The sequence below is a fragment of the Mobula birostris genome, chromosome 2 (assembly GCF_030028105.1).
Source record: "Mobula birostris isolate sMobBir1 chromosome 2, sMobBir1.hap1, whole genome shotgun sequence".
NCBI lineage: Eukaryota > Metazoa > Chordata > Chondrichthyes > Myliobatiformes > Myliobatidae > Mobula > Mobula birostris.
The window spans coordinates 167,756,153-167,777,314 of record NC_092371.1 but is presented as its reverse complement, the minus strand read 5'-3'; the positions used below and the strand labels follow the sequence as shown (position 1 = coordinate 167,777,314).

The following is a 21,162-nucleotide window of genomic DNA, read 5'->3' as shown; positions in this document are numbered from 1 at the left end:
GGCACAGGATACTTTAGAGGAAATTTAAAAAATTAGGAATGAAATTAATAGTTTGGCTGTACAAGAAATTAGAAAAAATTTAGTGTTTCTGAAACAGAGATACTATGAAAATGGATCTAAATCTATGAAAATACTGGCGTGGAAACTGAAAAAAAAAAGATAGCAGAAAATACAATTCATAGAATTAGGAATCCAAGAACAAAAGTGATAAAAAATAAGCTAAGTGAAATTCAAGAAGCTTTTGAAATGTTTTACAAAACTCTATATTCCAAAGTTCCAGGGGGAAGCATAACCCAAACTGACAACTTCCTGAATTCTCTAGAGTTACCCACTTTAAGCAAGGAACAAAATAGAATGATGACTGCTGACATAACTGAAGCTGAACTAAAAACGGCAATTATTGGGCTTTAATTAAGCAAGTCACCAGGATCAGATGGATATACAGCAGAGTGGTATAAAGAGTTTCGAAGTGAGTTAATTCCTGTTTTACTCCCCACACTGAACTGGGCCCTAAGAAAGACACAAATGCCACCCAGCTGGAAGGAGGCGATAATCTCAGCTATACTGAAAGAAGGCAAGGATAAAATGGAATGTGGGTCATTTAGACCAGTATCTGTTCTTAATGTGGATTATAGAATATTTACCTCCATCGTGGCCAAACAATTAGAAAAGTTTCTGTCCACACTGATACATAATGATCAGACAAGTTTTATACAACAACAGCAAACACAAGACAATATACGAAGGACACTTCACATTATGGATCATATTTAAAAAAATGAAATTGAAGCAATAGTGATAAGCGTGGAGGCTGAAAAGGCATTTGATTCGGTTAATTGGAATTTTCTTTACAGAGTTTTACATAGATTTGGTCTACATGACACAATTATTAGAACTATACAGGCATTATATGACAATCCTACTGCCAGGATTAAAATCAATGGATATTTATCTAATAGTTTTACCCTAGGAAGGGGCAGGAGACAGGGTTGTGCATGGTCACCACTACTCTTCGCATTATATCTGGAACCATTAGCTCAATACATCAGACAAAATGAAGGTATCAGGGGAATTACTATTACAAGGATAAGAGCATAAGTCGGCCTGTTACGCGGATGACATTTTGATCTATCTAAGGCAACCAACATACTCTTTACCTAAATTGATGTAATCCTTCGAACAATATGGCCAATTATCAGGATACAAGATTAACATAGATAAAATCTAACTACTTTCATATAACTATAGCCTACCAAGAGAAATTGAAAGTAGATATCCTTGGGCATGGCAAACAGAGTCCGTCAAATATTTGGGCATCATTGTGCCAAAAGATTTGGCAAAGTTATCAGAATGCAATTATCAGCCTGTACATAAAAAAAATTAAGGAAGATATAACAAGATGGAACCTAATTCCTTCTCTTGGTCTCAGTTCAAGGATTGAATCTATTAAAGTGAATATGCTGCCCAGACTACTAATTCTCTTTCAGACCCTACCAACAGAGATTAACCAAAGTCAATTCAATGAATGGAACAAGATGTAATCAAGATATATATGGCAAGGTAAAAGGCCTAGGGTTCGTCTCAAAACTTTGCAATTAGCCAAGAAAAAGGAGGGATGGGGCCTGCCTTCTCTTACAGATTATTATTTTGCAGCACAGTTGAGAGCCGTGATATGCTGGTGCAACCCATCATATGACGTTCAATGGAAAAACATTGAGGAGAGGATACTTTCCATCCCCATACAGGCAATTTTGGCTGATAACATCCTACAAAGTTACATAAATAATATTGACAACCCGTAGGTGAAATAGACTCTTAAAATATAGAAAACTATTATAAAAGAATATAAACTAGGGAGAGAGATTGCAATTCTTAAATAGTGTGCATATGACTTGGATTTTACACTGAATAAACTGGATGTTAGATTTAAGGACTGGACAGCTAAAGGAATAACAGCTATCTGCAATAGAATGAAAGAAGGAACACTGTTCAGTTTTGAAATGCTCAAAAACACTTATTAGAAAAACAAGACTTTTACCGGTATTTACAGATGTGACAGTATGTTAATAGGATGGTTAAAAATGTAACCAAGCCAAGTACATGTCTGATAGAGCTATTTAGAAAAGCATATAATTCAGACAACGGTAGTAGAATTATTTCAGGCGTGCATAAGGGTTTGTCAAATTTTAAAACACACTTGACTTCATATATTAAAACAAAATGGGAGAAGGAAGGAGGGATAATAATATCTGAGGAAGACTGGACAATAATATGGAGATATCAATGGAAGTGTACCAGTTCACAGAAATGGAGGGAGTTCGGGTGGAAAAACTTGTTAAGATATCGTATTACATGAAAAAAAATTACACCCTCTCAGAAATCCCATTATGATAGTAACCCCCCGTTTGCTGAAGAAATTGTGGAAATCAAAATGCAAACCATTATCATATTTTCTGGGAATAGTCATAGTCATACTTTATTGATCCCGAGGGAAATTGGTTTTTGTTACAGTTGCACCAACCAAGAATGGAGTATAAATAAAGCAATATAAAACCATAAATAATTAAATAGTGCTACGTAAATGCCAGGAAATAAGTCCAGGACCAGCCTATTGGCTCAGGATGTCTGACCCTCCAAGGGAGGAATTGTAAAGTTTGATGGCCACAGGCAGGAATGACTTCCTATGACGCTCTGTGCTGCATCTCGGTGGAATGAGTCTCTGGCTGAATGTACTCCTGTGCCCAACCAGTACATTATGTAGTGGATGGGAGACATTGACCAAGATGGCATGCAACTTAGACAGCATCCTCTTTTCAGACACCACCGTGAGAGAGTGTCCCCGTTATCAAAGACTATTGGAGTGGGATACACAATGCCCTACAAGACATCTTTAAATGTGAAATACCCTTAGAGAGTAAGACCATATATTTTAGGTACATACCTCAAGAATGGTTGAAAAGAGATAAATATTTAATGAATGTACTGCTGGTGGCTGGTAAAAAGACCAGGAAATGGTTATGACAGGAGAGCCCAACTCTAAATGTATGGATGGAAATTACAATGGACATTTACAAAATGGAGAAGATAACGGCATCTGTTAATCATAAGTTGGAACAATTTTATTCATACTGGAAAAAATGATTTAACTACATAACACCTCATAGGCCTCATTTTATTCTCACAAGTCAATGAATATGTTGTAAAAAAAAAGATCACTCCCTACTCTGTACATAGTTTTCTTTCGATTGTTCTTTCTTTCCTCTCCTTCCTATAAGTGTATAACTCAGATAGATATTATGTGGAAATTTGTGACAAATATGATTATATGATATATATGTACAGTATCTGAAATACATCTTATGGAAATGTTTGTTTGATGATGAGATTCAATAAAAAATAAATTACAAAAAAAAACAAGCCACACTGGGCTTGTATATGGTAAAAACAGGAGGGCTAGCACTGGCTGAGACAACTACAGTTTTTTGGAGATCCATCCACCTGCCACACCCCGTTAACTGAAAGTAAACAAAGAAAGGTACTGGATTATGCCACAAACACGAGGAAATCTGCAGATGCTGGAAATTCAAGCAACACTCATCAAAGTTGCTGGTGAACACAGCAGGCCAGGCAGCATCTCTAGGAAGAGGTACAGTCGACGTTTCAGGCCGAGACTCTTCGTCAGGACTAACTGAAAGAAGAGTTAGTAAGAGATTTGAAAGTGGGAGGGGGAGGAGGAGATCCAAAATGATAGGAGAAGACAGAAGGGGGAGGGATGGAGCCAAAAGCTGGACAGGTGATTGGCCAAAGGGGATATGACAGGATCATGGGACAGGAGGGTCAGGGAGAAAGAAAAGGGGGAGGGGGGAAAACAGAGGAGCGGCAAGGGGTATAGTGAGAGGGACAGAGGGAGAAAAAGGAGAGATAGAGAGAGAAAAAGAATGTGTGTATATAAATAAATAACGGATGGGGTACGAGGGGAGGTGGGGCATTAACGGAAGTTTGAGAAGTCAACGTTCATGCCATCAGGTTGGAGGCTACCCAGACGGAATATAAGGTGTTGTTCCTCCAACCAGAGTGTGGCTTCATCTTTACAATAGAGGAGGCCATGGACAGACATGTCAGAATGGGAATGGGATGTGGTATTAAAATGTGTGGCCACTGGGAGATTCTGCTTTCTCTGGCGGACAGAGCGTAGGTGTTCAGCAAAGCGGTCTCCCAGTCTGCGTCGGGTCTCGCCAATATACAGAAGGTCACATCAGGAGCACCGGATGCAGTATATCACCCCAGCTAACTCACAGGTGAAGTGTCGCCTCACCTGGAAGGACTGTCTGGGGCCCTGAATGGTGGTAAGGGAGGAAGTGTAAGGGCATGTGTAGCACTTGTTCCGTTTACAAGGATAAGTGCCAGGAGGGAGATCAGTGGGGAGGGATGAGGGGACGAATGGACAAGGGAGTCGCGTAGGGAGCGATCCCTGCGGAAAGCGGGGGGGGGGGGAGGAGGGAAAGATGTGCTAGTGGTGGGATCCTGTTGGAGGTGGCAGAAGTTACGGAGAATAACATGTTGGACCTGGAGGCTGGTGGGGTGGTAGGTGAGGACAAGGGGAACCCTATTCTTAGTGGGGTGGCGGGAGGATGGAGTGATAGCAGATGTGCGTGAAATGGGGGATTATGACACACCTGTGTTCAAATATGGCATTGGAGAACTCAAACATATCAAGGGTAAAATAGTGTTAAATGAAAATGCCACAACCAAGTTTCGCACAGCCCATCCGGTTCCTTATACCGTCCCTAATAAAACAGCCAGTGAGCTAGATCATGCGGCTACTGAGGAACTCTTTCCAAGTTTGAGTGGAGGTAACGCCAGTGATCCCAGTAGCCAAGAAGAACAGGACTTTCAGGATCTGTGGTGATTTGAAGGTCACCGTTGACCTGGTACTGAAAGTAGATCAATACCTTATGCCCAGGATAGAGGTAGGATATTGTTGCAAACCAAAGAAAGCACTTCAGCAAAGTGGACTTAGCTGAGGCCTACCTATCGATAGAGGGGAAGGGGGAGACTTAATCTGTTGTTGCTGCTGCTGCTGTTCTTCTGTTGAACACTGCGGGAATGCTATGTTGGCATGGGATTGTGTTTCAACATTCACGGGCTGCCCCAGCACATCTTTGGACTGTATTGGTTGTTGACCCAAATGACACATTTCACTGTATGTTTCCATGTGCATGTGATAAATAAACCTGAATCTGAAAATACCACTAAGGTGCTAGGAGTAACGAAAATATACTCTCCCACTAAAGCTACACACACTAAATTATTGTGAATAAACTGATGGAACCATTAAATATTTAGCCTTGCAAATGACGCAAGTGCATGCTCTCTGATCACTAATGCTCTCAGTGCTCTGTAAACAATGATCTGAGTTAAAAGCATTCGGCTCAGACTGCTAAAAGCATTGGCTGATTGGACTGGAAAATAGTCATCAATCAGGAATGTAGCCACGGTCTACTGCAGAAGATACCGAACTGACAGGCCAGCTGAGCAGCTGAAATGCAGCCTGGTGCAATCAGAGGAGGCAAGTCCCAAATGAACCAGGTAGTGTAGGGATGGGAAAGGCCAGGTTCTACATTAGCTCTGCAACTTTAGGACCTGTCTTGCCATCCCCACACCATCGTCATTCCACTAAAGTGAAGCTGGATAACTCCCAAATGCAGCTATGTGTGGGGCAGACACAGTGTGCAAGCAATAGTGACAGATACTTGGGAAAATCCAATATGTCCCAGGCTTTCAACTCATGGGTCAAGTGATTGGGTATGTTTAAAGTAGAAGTTGACAGATTCTGGATTAGAAGGAGCATCAAAGGTTATGGGGAGAGGGCAAGAAAATGGGGTTGAGAGAGATAATGAAACAGCCATGATTAAATGGTGAAGCTGACTCGATGGGCCGAATGGTGCAATTCTGCTCCTATGTTAAGGGAGATGGAAGATTATCACTTCTACAGAAAAGCACATCAATTTCAATTCTTGTTACTTCACCCACACAAGATTAAAGTTTTACACTTAATGTTATTTGTCATGTATACAAAAACATACATTGACATGCGTTGTTTACGTCAATGGCCAGTACAGCCTTAGGACGTGTTGGGGAGCAGCCTGCAGGTTATCGCTATGCCTCCAGTGCCAACATAGCATACCCACAACACACTAACCCTACTTTGGAAAGTGGGAGGGAACTGGGGCACCTGGAGCAAACCCACATGGTCACGGGGAGAACACAGAAACTCCTTACAGATAGTGGCAGGAAATGAACCCCAATTGATGTAAAGTGTTGCACTGACCTCGATTCTGCTGTCCCATCCATGGTCATAATATTCAACTATGTAACCTGAAAGTAAACCCATCCCTCTCATCACTTATGGTTATTGCACAAAAGGTGAGTTGATGACTGTTATCAGTTTGGGTTCTAAAAAGCACTAGAATAATTTATTATTACTTATAGATACAGCACAATAACAGGCCCTTCAAGCCCAATGAGCTCGTACTGCCCAATTACACCCATGTGACCAATTAACTTACTATCCATCACCAGAAGCAGATCCGTGCAGTCAGGGGGAGAATGTACAAACTCCTCACAGACAGCAGAGGGACCTGAAACCTGACTGGTGATTGTTGGAACTGTAAATTGTGGCACTAACCACCATGCTACTGTGCCATTCAACCCTAACAAACAGACTACTCACAACCCAACGATGCTGCTCAGCCAGTTCCTCTTCCCACCCTGCCACATGGGATTCCCTATTCCCAGTTCCTCCGTCTCTGCCGCATCTGCTCGGAGGATGAGGCTGTCCGTTCCAGGACATCTCAAATATCCTCTTTGAGGATCATGGTTTCCCTTCTGCTATCATCAATGATGCCCTCACCCGCATCTCCTCCATTTCCCACACTTCGGCCCTCACCCCATCCCCCCACCACCACAACAGGGACAGAGTTCCCCTTGTCCTCACCGACCACCCCACCAGCCTCCGGATCCAGCACATTATCCTCCGCAGCTTCCGCCACCTTCAACGGGACCCCACCGCAAAGCACATCTTTCCCTCTCCACCCCTCTCCACAGGAATCGGTCCCTCCGCGACTCCCTGGTCCACACGTCCCTCCCCACAGATCTCCCACCTGGCACTTATCCCTGTAAGTGCAAGTGCTACACCTGTTCCTGCACCTCCTCTCTTGCCACCATTCAGGGCCCCAAACAGTCCTTCCAGGCGAGGCAACACTTCACTTGTGAGTCTGTTGGGGTCATCTATTGCATCCGGTGCTCCCGGTGCAGCCTCCTCTACATCGGTGAAACCCGACACAGATTGGGGGACCGCTTCGTCGAGCACCTCCGCTCGGTCCGCCACAACAGACAGGATCTCCTAGTAGCCACCCACTTCACCTCTGCTTCCCACTCCCATTCAGACATGTCCATACATGGCCTCCTCTACTGCCATGATGAGGCCAAACTCAGGTTGGAGGAGCAACACCTCATATACCGCCTGGTTAGTCTCCAGCCCCTTGGTATGAACACTGAATTCTCCAACTTCCGGTAATTCCCTCCCCCTCCCTTCCCCTATCCCTATGTCACTCTGCCCCCTCCTCCAGCTGCCTATCACCTCCCTCATGGTTCCACCTCCTTCTACTACCCATTGTGCTTTCCCCTATTCCTCCTTCACCTTTCCTGCCTATCACCTCCCTGCTTCCCCTCCCCCACCCCTTTATCTTTCCACTTACTGGTTTTTCACCTGGAACTGACCAGCCTTCTCCTTCCCACCCTCCTCCCACCTTCTTTATAGGGCCCCTGCCCCCTCCCTCTTCAGTCCTGATGAAGGGTCTCGGCCCGAAACGTTGACAGCTCGTTTCCACAGATGCTGCCCAACCTGCTGAGTTCCTCCAGCGTTTGTGTGTGTTGCTTTGACCCCAGCATCTGCAGAATATTTTGTGTTTACTGCTCAGCTGGTTGCTCTACTCTCTCTACATCCATTACTGTGTGACTAGGCACAGCTCAAACAAATCTGCTGATGACACATCTATTGTTGGCAGAATTTCAGATGGTGAGGAGCGAGATAGATCAGCTAGTTGAGTGGTGTCGCAACAATAATCTTGCACTCAATGTCAGCAGGACCAAGAAATTGATTGAGGACTTCAGGAAGGGGGAGTTGAGGGAAGACACACTAGCCCTCATTGAGGGATCAGCAGTGGAAAGGGTGAGCAGTTTCAAGTTCCTGTGTGTCAATATCTCTGAAGATCTATCCTGGGCCCAACATACTGATGTAATTGCAAAGAAGGCATGAAAGCAGCTATATTTCATTAGGAGTTTGGGGAGGTTTGGAATGTCACCCAAAACACTCACAAATTTCTACAGATGTACTGTGAAGAGCATTCTAACTGCTTGCATCACCATCTAGTATGGAGGGCCACTACACAGGATTGGAAAAAGCTGTAGAAACTTGTAAACTCAGTCGGCTCCATCATGGGCACTAGCCTCCCCAACATCCAGGTCACCTTCAAAAGATGATGCCTCAAAAAGGCAGCATCCATCATTAAGGGCCCCCATCACCCAGTACAAGCTATATTCTCATTAATACCGTCAGAGGAGGTGGTATAGGAGCCTGACGACACACACTCAATCCTTCAGGAAAAGCTTCTTCCCTCCACCATCAGATTTCCCAATGGACAACGAACTCATGAACACTACCTCACCATTCTTTGCTGTCTTTTGCACTATTTATTGAATTTAATTATATATACTTATTTCTTATTGTAATTAATCACTTTTTTATTATTATGACATATTGCAATGCACTGCTGCAGCAAAACAACAAATTTCACACAGTGCACACCAGTGATATTAAATCTGATTCTGGTTAGTTCCTAAGGTATGACAGACTGTGGACACCAGTCAGTAGATGTGACCACCAGGAACAGAGCCAAAGGAATTGAGGCACAAGAACCAGGCATGCTGCCATCATGTCCTTGGCAGGCACCAAAGACTTATTCCCACAACCCACATCTCTTTTTACTGCTCTGTAGGTTAATGGTCTTCAGCAATAAGTGCACTTTCCCTTGGTTAGCATCCCTCTCTGCAGTAAAATCCAGAGTCTCGTCACTGCTGATGTAGCTAAAATAAATGTCTCTAATCCTCTCGCTGTTGACCTCTCTGCTAAGGTAAACAGGTTTTCTGCATATTCCGTCTGTCCAAGGGAAACAACCCCTTCCTAAAAACTCTACACTAAAAAGGACAGGTATAGTGTACATCCATTTTTTGCATTATATTACTGAATGAAGTTTATAGAAAAATATTTACCTCTGCTATTCGATTCTTGTCGATAGCCAGAGATTTCAACTTGGGAAACATTGCTGTTTTACTATCTGTCAGGGAACAAAAAGGTAAAAATTAGATTCGATTTATTTGTCACACGAACATCAAAACATACAACGAAGTACACTGTTTTGCGTCATTAGCCAACATAGTCGGAGGATATGCTGGGGGCAGGCCACAAGTGTCACCATACTTACCAGCATGTTGAGCAGATGTCAACATAGCATGCTCACAACTTACTAACTGTAGATCGTGGGAAGAAATCGAACCACCCAGAGGAAACACACACAGTCACAGGGAGAACATACAAACTCCTCACAGACAGAGGTGGGAGTTGAACCTCAATCCGTGATCACTGGTGCTGTAAAGCGATTGCACGACATTGAAGTCCCAGTCCAATCAGATGCATACTTAACCTCACAACCTACCTCACTGTGACCTTGCCTTGCACTTTCTCTGTCCTCTAACACTTCACTCTGCATTGTTATTTTTTTTTTATTTTACTTCAATGCACTATTGTAATGAATTGATCTGTATGGACAGTTTCCCTACTGTATTTCAGTAAATCTATTTACCAGCTCTGAAATGAAGAGAATTCATTGAGTACTGAAAGACTTCCAGCTGAACTGCAGATTAGGATGTCTCTGCAGGAAGAACCAATACAGAAATTAACTAGCAGCTCCCCAGTGGAATCCAAAGGGTATAGGCATCAGATATTTATAAACTTGTTGTTAGTGGATCTAAATTGGAGACCATTTGTACAGTTCCCAACCCCGCACAGAAGCAAGTGAAACAGGGAGCCAGTTCAGAAATCGGAGGACTAAAATAACTCGTGAGTCCTAGTGGAGGATTCCCTAAAGATTAGCTTGCAGGTTGAGTCAGTAGTAAGGAAGGCAATGAAATGTTCGCATTAATTTTGAAAGTACTAGAATATAGAAGCAAAAATGTAATGCAAAGGCTTTAAGAACCATTGGTCAGACTGCATTTGGACTATTGTGAGCAATTATTAGGTTCGTATCTCAAAAAGGACATGCTGGCATTGGAGAGGGTCCAGATGAGGTTCACCAGAATGATCCCAGGAATGAAAGGGTTAACATATAAGGACCATTTGATGGCTCCGGGCCTGCACTACCTGGAGTTTAGTAGAATGAGGATTTTTTTGAAATTTATCGAATACCGAAAGACTTGGATAGAGTGGACAAGGATGTTTCCTATAGAGGGCACAGCTCTCAGAATAAAAGGGCATCTCTTTAGAACAGAGTTGAGGAGGAATTCCTTTAGTCAGAGGCATGAATTTGTGGAATTAATTGTCACAGGTGGCTGTAGAGGTCAAGTTATTGAGTTTATTTAAAGCAGAGGTTGATAAGTTCTTGATTAGTCAGGGCGCTCAACATTATAGGAGAAGGCAGCAGAATGGGCTTGGGTGAGATAATAAATCAGCCATGATCAAATGGTGGAGCAGACTCAATGAGCCCAATGGCTTAATTCTGCTTATGTGCCTTATGGTCTTATGAAAAAGAAGAGATCTTGCTCTCAACTACCACCTGGTACCCACTTGGGCAGTGGTGAGACTGATATGGTTAGAAAAACCTCACTCACAGGGGAAGAGAAGCTACTGGAGATAAGATTTCAGAGTCTGATGGCACAACTTCTCTGATCGGTAGGGCAAGAGGATTAAATCAAAACAACACTCACAACACGCTGGAGGAACTCAGCAGGTCAGGCAGCATCCGTGGAAATGGCGTCGACTCATCGTTTCCACAGATGCTGCCCGACCTGCTGAGTTCCTCCAGTGTGTTGTGAGTGTCGCTTTGACGCCAGCATCTGCAGATTATTTTGTGTTTTAAATCAAAACAAATTCTGTAAGTGTACTGATTTTCACGTACCTGGTTGAACATCATCAAAATACAATGAGGTTAACCCAGTATTTGACAATATGAGTTGCTCCAATCTGAAACGACAGAGAAGTGAGATTGCTAAGCTGAATTAAATCATAACCTACTAAGATGGTTAAAATCAGGATCTGCGAGGCACATTCCCATATTGAAAGTATCACAGTATTTAACTAAAGGCTCTGAAATTGTCCCCTTGTATAGTTACTACAACAAGAAGGCTCTTAATACTGGGGGGAGAAAAAACAAAGGAAGAGAAGAGAAGAAAAAATAACTCTCATTTCTCTAGTGACATTCACAAAGTCTTTCACTGCACCTTGAAGTCTCTTGTAATAGTCACTGTGGTACCACAAAAACACTGCAGTAAATTTTGAATTCAGCAAAATCCATGTCTTTGAATGTATCAGCAATAAATGTCAATGAAAAAATGAAGGAGTGAAAGAAAGAATAATTTACCCCCTAATAATAACTTTGGAGTAACATTACCAAGGGAAGTTAGTTTATGGAGGAAGATGCATTTGTGTGCTGAGGGAAGAGAGAGGTTCAGTAAAGGCCCACACACAGATCCTTCACACAGCAAATAAAGGTGAGGTTGGGTTTCTCTTGGAGCTCCAATACAAAGAACAGCCTCTAACCTTGGCAAGTATGCAATGTGCACCAGCTGATCCGCACCAGCCAGCGGATTGGAGCTGAGGTCCAGTAATGTCAGGTTCTGCAGAACACCAACCGGCCTGGAAACAAGGCACAGGATTAATGAAATGATGCAGGAAAAAGCACAGTATGCATACACTCAATCAGAGATGGACACATGCACACACACACACACAAAACAATAAAATCAGTTCCATCTCAGGAAAAGTACTGGAGCAATATTGAAAATGTAACAAAGCAATTTTGGATATACCAACTAGTTATAAAACATTGTATTATATCAAGCAATGTACAACTGAGGGACTTCCTGTCTTTAGCTGATAGAGATAATAGAGCACTACAGCACAGAAACAGGCCCTTCAGCCTATCTAGTTCATGCTGAACTGTTACTCAGCCCATCAACCTGCACCTGGAAAATAGCCCTTCATACCCCTTATCCAAATGTCTAAATGTTACAATCGAACTTGCAACAACCACTACTGCTGGCAGCTCGTTTCACACTCGAACCACTTTCTGAATGAAGTAGTTCTGGCAAAAGTGCTCACGTATTCATCCCTCACAGAACAGAGAGTCTAGGGACTCCCCCAGCACAGAGTCAACTCTTGGATTATCTTTTCTAAGCCATAGAGAATCAGAGAGCAATTTCACAGATTATTTCTCTCATATCAGAAGGCTTTTGTTTTTAGCACTGAGGTCACATAGTTTCGGGGGTGGAACAAACATGTCACTCGTCATGCCGCTGGAGGTGTCACAGTAAGTGAGACAAGCTGCTTGCACCAGTTTGTCACTGGGAGCTGAAGGGCTACCACTTGACAGTGACTCTGGAAGGTGAGCAGCAGTTAATGACAAGGAAAAGGCTTCAGCCTCTCCTGCACATCCCAACAATTACTTTGATCTGCCTGTCCTTTAATTTCATGTCAGCACTGGCTTTTCAGAACCTTAACACTTTTCGAACATTTTTCAATCTTGAGTTCTGAAATTTTCCATCCTCCCATCAAATTTCTAGGCATGAGTTCCAGTCTTCATCCATCCTGTGTGCAAACCAGTGTTTTTTTTACAGCGTACCTACTGACCCTAGCTCTAACTTTACAGAACATAGAACAGCGCAGCACAGTACAGGCTCTTCAGTTCATGATGTTGTTCTGACCTTTAATCTGCTCTAAGTCCAATCCAACCCTTCCCTCCTACATAGCCCATTTTTGTCACCCATTTGCCATCATGTTATCGTGTTGTGTTGTGTCCCTTATTCCATCCCTTAATCATCGTAAATATTTCAACTAGGTCAAGAGCTGCGCAAATTACCTCATAATTAAATCTGCTTAAACTTTGGGCCCATGGTTTATCCAAGTCATCTCCGATGGAATAAGATTGGTGTGAGGGCGGAAGGAGGAAGAGGGAAGATGGCCCCAAAACCCAGAAATTAACTGCACATAAACTGGCAACCAAATGAACGATGCACAGCAAGCTTCAATATTACAACTCTAGAGATTAAATGATCAAAATGGTGAACAGTTGTAGACTTATGTTAACCCTACAGGGAAGAAGCATGAATAAAAATCTGGAGCAATGGTTCCCAAAGTGGGTGATATCATCCCCTCGAGGGCGGTGGGTGTTTCTCAGGAGGTGATAAAGATAAAGGGACCAGTGAGGGGGCACTCGGTAGCAAGGGGGCAGCTGAAGGATTACAGTCTTAATTTAAGAAATTAATTAATTATTATATGCATTTGATCCTCAGTGTCTCATAATTGACAACAGAGATCAGGTAATCACCTCTTGCTAACACATTGGTCTCTTACTTTGTTCCAAGCATGTTATAGTTGTTGAAAAGCAATGTGACACATCTGTATTTGGCATATCATGAAAAATCTGGACCGAAGAAATTGTGTTATTTCTGGTCCTGGTTTGTGCATTATTGCTGTTTACTACTGTAGTGCAGTGTTAGCTAGTATGGTTCCCAGATTCTATTCACACAGTGAAGCAATTCCTGTGAATTAGGGTACGGTGTTCAATGGAGTAAAGTCCCGAATGGTCCCACATTTCTGTAGCTCACAGCCCAACTGAGATATCGCTGCCTCATGTTATGTACCTTTAGGCAAAGAGTCAGGTTTTCCTGAGCTATGATGACATTATAACTTTACTGATTACAGTGCTTGAGTTTGGACTTAAACAATAAACAATTGACCATGGTCGTTGATCTATAATCAAAATAGCAGAAGCAGATCAAACAGAAAAGGTGTAGACACTATAGTGTGGAGTATCTGAAATAAGGATTTATACCACCATCATGCAACCAACACCAGCCAATGAGTCTGTTGTGTGAAAATGCTTTTTTCAAATGAGGTAATGAAACAGTCCAGGCTCCTTGAACATCTGAAGATATTACACTCTAATAGAACAAACAAGAACTTGGCTTATTTCAGTCACTTTGTGAAAACTTTCAGAAATGGAAAGCACTTCAAAAACATATTTCTCAGCACTTCACAACAGTGATGGTTTGTGTGCTTCATACAACATTTCATAGCTCATTGCTAAATCGGGAAAGCCCCATACAATTGGAGAAGAATTGAGTACATTTTTGCATAAGTCACCAGACCAAATAATTAAAGCAATTTCACTCAGCGACAACTTCGTTCAAAGGCGAATAGATGAAATGTCTCAGAATATGGACAACATACTTAGGATAACAGAATGTGTTCTGCATTTGGATCAGTCAGCTTTGCCAGGCAACAAATCTTTGCTTCTTGGTTAGGTTTGCTTCAAAGCATGGCTCAAGAGTTGTTATTTGCAAGGGGACTCGAAACAGATACAAAGGGGGGAGTCAATATTTTGGGTTGTTGGGCAATTTTTCCAAAAAGAAGGACGTTCTGCTCACCAACATTCTTGCTTGTGCAACAGACGGGGCACCACGTTGTGTTTATTACTTTCTTGAAAAATCTGTACCTAATGCATTTACCATTCAGTGTGTAACTCACAGACATCTCGTCGCAAAAAACCTAATGCACAAATCATTAAATACTGTTATCACAGCAGTAAATAAAATCAAGTCCCATGCTCCAATTCTCGACTATTTTGAGAGCTTTATATTGAGAATGGTGAACAGTTTAAATGCTTTCTATAGCACACAGAAGTCAGATGGCACACAAAAGTAAACTGCTTGCGATACTTATGTACTTTTTGAAACATTGATAAAATTCTTTGAAGACTCAAATGCTTCATTTAGTAATCAGTTCAAGAATATTACGCATGACATTGCTTATTTGTCAGAATTATTCACGAAGTTTAATGAAATCAATCTTCAATTGTAAGGAAATGATGTGAATCTTTTCAAAGTCAAATCAGTCATCTCCACACTTATGTCCAAGTTAACCCTATTTAAGTGTAACATTGGCCATCTCAACTTTTCCCAATTTCTGAGCCTCTCTGAGTTGGAAGAGAAAGAAAGAATATCAGATGATGATTGTCAAGTATACACAGCCCACATGGGTGAGCTGCATAAAGACATGTCAGAGAGATTTTAGGAATTTCCCTCAGTCCAAATTCCAGATTGGGTAATAAATCCATTCCTGTACGCTTGTAATAAAATAATTAACAGATGGATAGAGGAAGACATGATCTTGCTACAAAATGACCTTGAACTGAAGGTGAGGTTCAGTCAAGACCTATCAAATCAGTCAAATCATATCAAGACTTTTGGATGTAGAAAGAAATCTCTGAACGCTATCCTGCATTGTGGAAAAAGATCAAGATGTTCTTTATTGCTTTTCTAACATATTTAGTGGAGAGTGGTTTCAGTGTAGTCACTCAACTTACTACTAACCTACCAACCTACTGTGCCCATTGTCTTGTTTATTATTTATGGTAATGCCTGTACTGTTTTGTGCACTTTATGCAGTCCTGGGTAGGTCTGTAGTCTAGTGTAGTTTTGTGTTGTTTTACGTAGTTCAGTGTACTTTTTGTATTGTCTCATGTAGCACCAGGGTCCTGAAAAATGTTGCCTCGTTTTTCTGTGTACTGTACTGGCAGTTATGGTCGAAATGACAATAAAAAGTGACTTGACTTGACTTGAACTTCTTTCAAAGCAACGGAACAGACTACAATCTACTGAATTGTGGGGATTTGAAACTCCTTCCGAGTGACATTCAGCCTGATGTTGAGAAGCTGATTTTTGCAATTCTTTGTCACTGCTTTGAATTTGCCATTCCCATCTTCTTTTACTGTGCATTGTAAATCAAAATTATATCTAATGACTGGAAAAAGAGATGAGAGTGCTGGGGATGTGGTCTGGAAGCCAACTCAAAAAAAGTTTGGGAAACACTGATCTAGAGTTAATGGACAGGGTTATGACCTGAAGCTTTGTCTAAAGTTAGATATTTGATTGAATTTCACAGACCTATTTAATCCAGTTATCTTCACTTCTGCTAGCCTCCTGATAATGCAGTTTAAAGCAACTTTTGAGTTGATTTTGTCAGGTAGTGAATTCTCTTTTTGTGATCCACAGCTATCATTGGTGTGAACCACTGCATATAATAAAGATACAAAACAAATTTAGCTTTACCTGTCCAATACAGAGATGGCGTTAGATGACAAGTGGGCTCTTTCAAGCACTGGCCACATTGGGGCACATTCTAGAACCTGCAGGGAAGTCAGAGTTAGCCTTGTCAAAGTCAAAGTAAACTTATTATCAAAGTACATATACAGTATACTACCTTGAGATTTATTTGCATTTAGAGGAAAATAGTGAAATACAATAGAATTTATGAAAGCTATATATAAACAAAGACTGACAAACAACCAATGTGCAAAAGGGAACTTCATCATTCAGATGGTGGTGAGAGTGTGGAATAAGCTACCAATGGAGTAGTGGATGTGGTTTCAATTGCAACATTTAAGAAAAGTTTGGATAAATATATAAGAAGTGTGAAGGGCTATGGTCCAGGTGTGGGACGATGGGACCAGGTAGAATAACAGCCAGCATAGACTAGATGGGCAGAAGGGCCTGTTTCTGAGCTATATGTTCCAATATTTAGACATGGAAACAGTGACAGCCATGTTATATGAGGAAGTGCTGAAAGACATAGGACAGGGGTCAGCAACCCTTTTGCCTCTGCGGGCCGGATCGCGTATTATTGAGCAGACGGTGGGCCAGATAAATGCCATAAAAAATTTGAAATATGGGAATTATCCATTTAAATACATCTAGTTATGTTTTGCCTCAAATTAATGAATAACACATGCTACAAAATCATTTGTGCTTAACCAAGGATGCCAATTAGTAATCAAAGAACTCAGTTTAGTTGCAATTGATTTCAATCAAGTCATCTTTTGAATCCATTAAAAGGACACAAAGAATCTTTAAACATAAAACTTATGAACATTATGCATTGAATGGTGGTAAATTAAGTATAATAAAAAAGAAAATTTTAATGCAAACAGTTGATAAATCAATGTGAAATTTGATGCTGTTTATTGCTTAAAAGCTTCTCAATATTGGGTGTCAGACTTGTTGATGCCAAGAGCAAGACATTATCCAGATGGGCATCAGTCAATCTTGTTCTCAAATGGTTCTTGGTGTGCTTCATTTTTGAAAATAATTGCTCACACAGATAAGTGCTGCCAAACAATGATGCCATCTTTTTTACATGGTCCACTAAGTTAGGATACTTCCCACTTGGATGAATATATCTTCTATTGAAGTTAAGCACTGACACATCTTCAGAATGAAATTTCGATCTCAATATGTCATCACACTGCATCTCAATCAATTCCATTCAAAATGTGCACAATTTCCTTTTTGAAGCTGGTACTCCCACAATTGCAGCTTTCTTTCAAAGGCCACAATATGACTATACATCTCATGTATCAGCTGATTTTTTTTCCTTGAAGTTGTAAATTCAAGTTATTTAAATAAGATGTTATGTCCACAGGTGCAATATGGACATCAAAAAAAGAATAGGGATGGCAAAAGACATCTTTACAAGAATGAAGAGCATACTGACCAATACTAAACTAGGCATGACAACCCGTCTCAGAGTACTGAAATGTTACGTTTATCCAGTTATGTTATATGGCTCAGAATGTTGGACAATATCTAGTAACATGAGGAAATGAACTGAAGCAGCAGAGATGTGGTTTTTGAGGAGGATGCAAAGAATATCATGGATGAAACGAATATCTAACGAGGATGTCATGATCAGAGCAAACACAAAAAGAGAAATAATGTGTGAGATCATGAAAAGGCAACATAACTTCATTGGACATGTGATTAGGAAAGAGGAGTTAGAATGTACTGTAATTATGGGAAGGATTAAAGGAAAGAAAGCAAGAGGAAGACAAAGATAAATGATGAATGGAGACAGCAGCCAGAGAACTGGAAATGAATACCAATGAATTGATCCACTTGACCCGAAACAGGAGTGTGTGGGCCATGGCAGTCAAAGCTCAAACTGGGCACGGCACCTGATGATGATGATGAATGTTCACAAGAAATATCAAGGTTGCAAGCCAGTCAGGATCACGGAAATGTGAAGCATCCTGATTTTTGCTTTCAAGAAATATTGGCACGTCTTCATGCAATGCAAATACTCTTTCCAGCATTGACCCTCGGCTAAGCTAGCGTACATTGCAGAAATAAACCAGGCCCCCATATTCTGCCTCCGTATCCAACAAAAACTGCTGAAACTGGTGATGATTCAATCCATGAGATAGGATCAGATTCACTGCCTTCACAGCAATGTCCATAACATCCTTTAATTTCAAAGACTTGGCACATGATGCCTCTTGATAGATAATGCAATGAATTTTGACCAGTTTCTGTGCGATTCCAAGGCCATTTGTCCTTGCAGCAATGCGATGATGCCTTTTTATCTGTCCCACTGGCTGGTGCCCCATCAGTTGTGATGCCAATTAGCTTTGACACATTCCAGTTCATTTCTGACATCATTTTCAACAAAGCTTCAAAAATGTCTGCTCCAGTAACCGTGTCCTTCATAGGAATTAATTGAGTAAACTCTTCAAAAATTTGAAAAGTTGAGGTCACTCCTTGCACAAACACTATAAGTTGAGCAGTGTCTCTCAAGTCTGTGCTCTCATCAAGCGCAATTGAAAAAAATTGCAATTCGTTGCAGGCATCCCTTAAACAACTTTTAACATCTGCTGACATTTCTTCAACTCACTGTGTGATCATTCTTGCTGACAGGCTGATAGATGCAAATAAGATTTCTTTTCAGTACAAACAATATCCACCACTGCCAGTAAACATTCTTTCACAAACTCTCCATCTATAAAAAGCTTCATCTTTTCTGCAATACGTTTTGAGACTTCACAGCTGGCACAGGTATTTCCTTCATTTTCACTGCTTTTCTTGGCAAAAAAAATGACGTTAGTTTTCTTAAACTAGCCTTCATTCACTCAACTTCATCTTTCCTTGCTTGCCCAGTAAACTTTTTAAAGTTTCCACTATGGCGGGTCTCATAATGTCGCCTGATATTTAGATTAGATTAGATTATGAGGACACGCAGTCCTCTTTTATTGTCATTTAGTATTTGCTACCTTCTTCACAGCAACATTTTCTAGGCATATGAGACAAACTGGTTTCCCAGCTTGCTCGATGAAGAAGTAATCTAGTGTCAAAGTGACTTGGAAATTTCGGCACTCAGTGGCTACCTTCCTGCGTTTTGCATTCATTGCCAATGGTGGGAATTTTTTTCTTCGATTTTATTTCAAAAAGCAAGTTATTCAACAAGTATCGTAGCACGTGTAAATATCTGGATATTTAGCGTGGATTACTTGTTAAAACACAGTGATGCTGTTTCTGTTTACAAATTTGAACAATCCCATCTGAAAACCTGCGCGTGCACGGACAGTATCTAATACATATTAATAAGGTAGTCTGCCTTCCCGTCATTCGTGTATACCAGTGTTTGGTTTGGAACAAAACGGAACCTGGGGCCAGTGTAACAAGACGCCATGCATGTCCATCAGTGTGGTCGTGTGAAACACTCAGAATAAGGAAAAATTGCTCGCGGGCCCGATAAGCATAGTATCCCGATATTTGCTTGCGGGTCGTAGGTTGCCTATCCCTGACGTAAGATGTATAACCAACAAAACTTGCAGCGGGCACAGCAGTAAACAAAATTTGCACCATTTTTATTGAAAAGCCTTTTAATTCTTCTGATTCACCTTCAAGGTAGTCCTAATGCTGATTGGTTTACGTGTAGATTAAAGAAGAGTACATGATGGGGTAACTAAGACAGGTACAATTAATCTGCAAGAGGTTACAGGGCCTGTTTTGGTACTGTATGACTCCGATTAATTGTGCAAATAAATAATAATACTGGGAACATTGTAGAGATCATAAAAGTGAGTCTGTAGATTGTGCAATCAGTTCAGTATTGAGGGAGGCAAAGCTGCTGCTGACGATATACAGTGGCATGCAAAAGTTTGGGCACCCTGGTCAAAATTTCTGTTACTGTGAATAGCTAAGCGAGTAAAAGATGACCTGATTTCCAAAAGGCATAAAGTTAAAGCTAACACATTTCTTTAATATTTTAAGCAAGATTACATTTTTATTTCTATCTTTTACAGTTTCAAAATAACAAAAAAGGAAAAGGGCCTGAAGCAAAAGTTTGGGCACCCTGCATGGTCAGTACTTAGTAACACCCCCTTTGGCAAGTATCAGTTTTTTTTCTGTAGACAGCTAAGAGTCTTTCAATTCTTGTTCGGGGGATTTTCGCCCTTTCTTCCTTGCAAAAGGCTTTTAGTTCTGTGAGATTCTTGGGCCATCTTAAATGCACTGATCTTTTGAGGTCTATCCACAGATTTTCGATGATGTTTAGATTGGGGGACTGTGAGGGCCATGGCAAAACCTTCAGCTTGCGCCTCTTGAGGTAGTCCATTGTGGATTTTGAGGTGTGTTTAGGATCATTATCCTGTTGTAGGAGCCATCCTCTTTTCATCTTCAGCTTTTTTAAAGATGGTGTGATGTTTGCTTCCAGAATTTGCTGGTATTTAATTAAATTCATTCTTCCCTCTACCAGTGAAATGTTCCCCGTCCCACTGGCTGCAACACAAGCCCAAAGCATGATCAATCCACCCCCATGCTTAACAGTTGGAGAGGTGTTCTTTTCATGAAATCCTGCATCCTTTTTTCTCCAAACATACCTTTGCTTATTGCGGCCAAAAAGTTCTATTTTAACTTCATCGGTCCACAGGACTTGTTTCCAAAATGTATCAGGCTTGTTTAGATGTTCCTTTGTAAACTTCTGATGCTGAA

General features: G+C 41.2%; 1 protein-coding gene across 5 annotated transcripts in view; it reads right to left on the bottom strand.

The window, feature by feature from the left end:
- tbce (tubulin folding cofactor E) overlaps positions 1 to 21,162 on the bottom strand; it is a 71,405-nt gene that overhangs the window by 24,741 nt on the left and 25,502 nt on the right. For all 5 annotated transcript variants that reach the window (XM_072251032.1, XM_072251034.1, XM_072251033.1 and 2 more), the window contains 4 exons: positions 16,447 to 16,523; positions 11,876 to 11,971; positions 11,235 to 11,299; positions 9,334 to 9,398 (listed from right to left, as the gene is read on the bottom strand). In XM_072251032.1, coding sequence (XP_072107133.1) covers positions 9,334 to 9,398; positions 11,235 to 11,299; positions 11,876 to 11,971; positions 16,447 to 16,523 — 303 coding nt within the window. The remainder of the gene's footprint in view (positions 1 to 9,333; positions 9,399 to 11,234; positions 11,300 to 11,875; positions 11,972 to 16,446; positions 16,524 to 21,162) is intronic.